This window comes from Sphaeroforma arctica, assembly GCF_001186125.1.
Source record: "Sphaeroforma arctica JP610 unplaced genomic scaffold supercont1.4816, whole genome shotgun sequence".
NCBI classification, from domain to species: domain Eukaryota; class Ichthyosporea; order Ichthyophonida; genus Sphaeroforma; species Sphaeroforma arctica.
The window spans coordinates 257-2,255 of NW_014035742.1; the positions used below are offsets into that span (position 1 = coordinate 257).

Here is a 1,999-nt window from a genome sequence, read left to right on the forward strand (position 1 = left end):
ATCATGAACAGGAATTCACATACACTAGTATCAATGGTGTCCGGCTTTATATACACAATTTATATTGATGTCCCTATTTGTATACACTATTATTGTGATGTTCTTATTTTTATATAGTATTTTTAATAATGTTCCTATTTCCATGCCGTAGTATTAATAATTTCCTTATTTTTATTCAATATTATTAATAATGTCTTTGTTTTCATACAATATTATTTATGATGTCCCTATTTTCATACCCTAATATTAACCATGTCTCCATCATAAACATGCCTTCATACCAGACAGAGAATCCCAAAGGGTTCGCATATATCATGAGAATGCTCAAGCAGGATCCAGAGCTACTGAAGCAGTTCACTGGGTCGTTCACACCCGAAAGTCCGTCAAGGGTATGCCCGCGAAATAGTAATACAACTATGTTCATGTTCGTATGATAAGTGTGTACGATACGTGTTTATAAGTGTATATGAGTGTATAAAATAAGATGAAGTGTGTATCGATATGTGTTTATAAGTGTATATGAGGGTATATAATAAGATGAAGTGTGTATCGATATGTGTTTATAAGTGTATATGAGTGTATATAATAAGATGAAGTGTGTATGTATTTAAGTGTATATGTAAGTGCGTCAAGGGTATGCCTGCGTTGTGGTAATAGACTATATTTGTGTTCATATGATAAGTGTGTATCGATGTGTTTATAAGTGTATATGTGTGTATATAAGTGTATATAAATGCGTTAAAGGTATGTCTTTTAAGGTACTGATATTTATATTAAGATTAAGTGTGTATGTATCTAAGTGTATAAATAAGTGCGTCAAGGGTATGCCTTGTGTTGTAGTGATAGATCAACTAATCTCAGATACATCCTGCTTGTAGATACATATGAATTACACACGCATCTGCTCACAGATGTATATCAATTACACACACATCTGCTCATAGGTATATATCCATTACACACATACTGCCTACAAATACACGTTAAACTGTATCCGTTCTCACCCACCCACCCACAGCCCCTGACTCTGGGCGTGTGCTGGAGCGATCTCTTAGTCAAGGGCACCCACCAAGCACGCCCCCCCTTCATGTACGTGCCTGGGAGAGGCATCGCATTCGATGTGAGTCTATTGCATTCGCTGTTCCGTCTGTCGTCTACACCTACCACCGCTATATTGCACGGAGTCATCCGAGGGCACCAGCACAACGACGCCGCAGGTGAGTGACTTAGGAGTGGGCTGTGTGCACCTGTTTGGTGTGTTTTGGACTACTTAATGGGTTTCAGACTAATGTGTGTGTTATAACGGTGTGTGACTGGCTGGTAGTAGGTTAGGAGTGGACTGTGTGCACCTGTTTAGTGTGTTTTGGACTACTTAATGGGTTTCAGACTAATGTGTGTGTTATAACGGTGTCTGACTGACTGGTAGTAGGTTAGGAGTGGGCTGTGTGTACCTGTTCAGTGTGTTTTGGACTACTTAATGGGTCTCAGACTAATGTGTGCGTTGTAACGGTGTCTGACTGACTGGTAGTAGGTTAGGAGTGGGCTGTGTCCGCCTGTTTGGTGTGTTTTGGACAACTTAATGGGTTTCAGACTAATGTGTGGGTTATAACGGTGTGTGACTGATTGGTAGTAGGTCAGGAGTGGGCTGTGTGCACCTGTTTAGTGTGTTTTGGACTACTTAATGGATTTCAGACCAATGCGTGGGCTGTATATGTACTGATAAGTTGGTGTGAGTTTATTGCACTTCTGTTCCCTCTCTCGTCCTACCTACCCACCACCGCTATATTGTATAGATTTGCTCATTGTACACCATCTGCCCATTTATGCGGTAGGTATGGACTGATTAGCGGGTCATAAGATGGGCATACAACTAGTTAGTGAGGATTTTGTTAGTGGATACTATATATATATATGTATATATATATATATATCTATATATCTATATATATATATATATAATATATATATATATATATATATTATATTTATTATTTATATT

The 1,999-nt window shown here is 38.3% G+C and overlaps 1 protein-coding gene across 1 annotated transcript; it reads left to right on the forward strand.

Annotated features, from left to right (window-relative positions):
• Nucleotides 1-1,018: 1,018 nt before the first annotated feature.
• On the forward strand, nt 1,019-1,217 carry SARC_14585 (hypothetical protein; the record flags this gene model as incomplete). Its single annotated transcript, XM_014291282.1, has 1 exon — nt 1,019-1,217. A coding segment is annotated over one exon (199 nt), but the record flags the coding sequence as incomplete, so codon positions are not given.
• Between the last annotated feature and the right edge of the window lie 782 nt (nt 1,218-1,999).